The 2,151-nt window shown below is 42.2% G+C and overlaps 1 protein-coding gene across 1 annotated transcript in view; it reads right to left on the bottom strand.

The window, feature by feature from the left end:
* TBC1D9 (TBC1 domain family, member 9 (with GRAM domain)) overlaps positions 1 to 317 on the bottom strand; it is a 53,724-nt gene extending 53,407 nt beyond the window's left edge. Inside the window, exon 1 of the mRNA XM_009328864.1 lies at positions 218 to 317. Coding sequence (XP_009327139.1) covers positions 218 to 317 — 100 coding nt within the window. The remainder of the gene's footprint in view (positions 1 to 217) is intronic.
* Positions 318 to 2,151: the final 1,834 nt, after the last annotated feature.

Raw genomic sequence — 2,151 nt, 5'->3', positions numbered from 1 at the left:
GTCCACTAGGCGGGTCACCTGGTCATAGAAGGAGATCAGGTTGGTCAAGCAGGACCTGCCTCTCATGAACCTGTGCTGGCTGGGCCTGATCCCCTGGTTGTCCCACACATGCCTTGTGAACGCCCTCAAGATGAACCACTCCAGTGAGAAAGGACTTTACTGAGTTACAGACTGTACAACTCAATTCTTCTTTTCCTCATGGCTGCCAGGACATTACTGAGTTCTTCCCGCTTTCGCTTGGCCCGAATGCGAGTGCCAACCCGTTTCTTTATGAACTTCAGAGCACGTTTATCTTTGGAGACTTTCAGCAGTTCCATAGCACGTCTCTCGTGCTATTTGTTTCCCTGAAAAACAAATAATCCTAAATTCCACTCATTACTGTGCCTACCAAGCTGGGAGTGGCCTGGATACTCTACATCCCTTTATTTCTTCCTCTCCCATCTTTTGTTACGCACTGTGTCAAAACCCCATGTGCTAAAATGGCAAGGTCTGACAAGTTCCCATACAGCCCTTTAAATATTGCCAGCACTAATAACTTTCTGCATGCTAGTAGTGGGTGTTTGTTTAGTTATGGTTCTGGCAACATACTGAAAAAAAGCTACAGCTTTCTTCCAGCCTTTCCCCATACAAACAAAACCCCTAGAAACTGTTTAGCTACTGGTTGCTACTACCTCAATCCCACAGCAGCTGCAATTCCAGGCAAAGCACAGACACTAAGAAAAGCTACATGGAAATCCGTTTTCAAAATTCACATAGAACTTTTGCATTCTAAATCAATATTCACTATGCAGACTGCATTCACATACTAAAATAATACAGTGCACAAAAATTTAAATTCCAAGGGGAAAAAAATGCAGAAACAAAGACAGAACTATTTCTGTATTCTGAACTCCTACCAAACGCTGCCGGCTTATCTGGCCTTCACAAAAAAAGGAGTGCACATTTATGAACGCTACTTCCACTCAAGGACTAAATCTTCAAAAGTGATCTCTCCATCTGTACAGTGGTATCATTAATCAGACTATGACACATATATAGGCAAGGAGGCCTAGATAGACATACACTGTGCAAACAGGTTGAAGAGAAAACCCAAAATTCTCAAAATGTTTCCCCAATAACTACAAAATGTTTGGAAAATTGACTGGGTATCTCAAACGATCTCTAATTCAAAGATAACAAAGTCAGAAAGGTACAAGAATGCCTTGTCAGACCACCTACAGTAAAACAGAGGAAGAAATCCTTAAGAGGCCAGGATAATCCATGAAAGGAGGGTCTGCAAAGAATTCCTCAGTAAACACAGCACGGGCAAACTTTTAAGGCAAGAAATTCTTTTTATGGATTTGTCAACACTGTCCATAATTCAAAAAATTAAAAAAAAAAAAATCTACAGCCAACATGGGGTGGCCGCTGGTCACTTTCCATGCAAGAATGAAATGGTTTATCAACATACAACACTGAAGACCGAAGATCTCAAGAGCTTGCATGAAAACACTTTACAGTGGTGCGTTAGTTTAGATTATAAATTGTTTACAAGTCCATAGAGCATTCAAAGGCTGAAGAAACACTTAATCTCCTGGTAAATACGCACAAGGCCTTGAACCAAACATAGATGAGTCCATATGTTTATTTTGATTAGCCTGAAGAACTAGAGAGAATGAGTTTGACCATTTTCTGCCAATTCAAGAAGGACCGGTGGTAACACCATTGGATTCTGTGTCTCCAATTTTATATACGTTGCCTAAAAATGGTGAAAGGTTTCGACAAATGTATATGCACGGTGTTACAGAGACCAAGATGCGTATGACTCAAACATCTACAAAAGTGTCTCCAGTTGCCAGCGGTCGAAAACAAAGCATTCAGGGAATATACTTTACAAGGACATCCTGAAGAATATGGAGAAGCCGAAGCAAATCTGTTCTCATAGTACGCGTTCGTGAATTGCAACTTGGTCTTATTTTAAACAACGCCTGTTAGAGGTTCAAAAATAAAATCCTGCAAGCACCTGGGCAAGTCGCACCCTGACGTATGAAGGCATCGGACACCGGTGATGACCCGCACAAAGCTTCACAGCACGTAAGTCCTCAGGGAAACCTGAGCGTGTTCCACACAGCCAAGCACCTAAACACCAACAGGGCGCCCAAGGCCCCCGCC

The sequence above is a fragment of the Pygoscelis adeliae genome, unplaced genomic scaffold (assembly GCF_000699105.1).
Source record: "Pygoscelis adeliae isolate BGI_AS28 unplaced genomic scaffold, ASM69910v1 Scaffold66, whole genome shotgun sequence".
NCBI classification, from domain to species: Eukaryota; Metazoa; Chordata; class Aves; order Sphenisciformes; family Spheniscidae; genus Pygoscelis; species Pygoscelis adeliae.
This window is presented reverse-complemented; position numbering and strand designations above follow the sequence as displayed.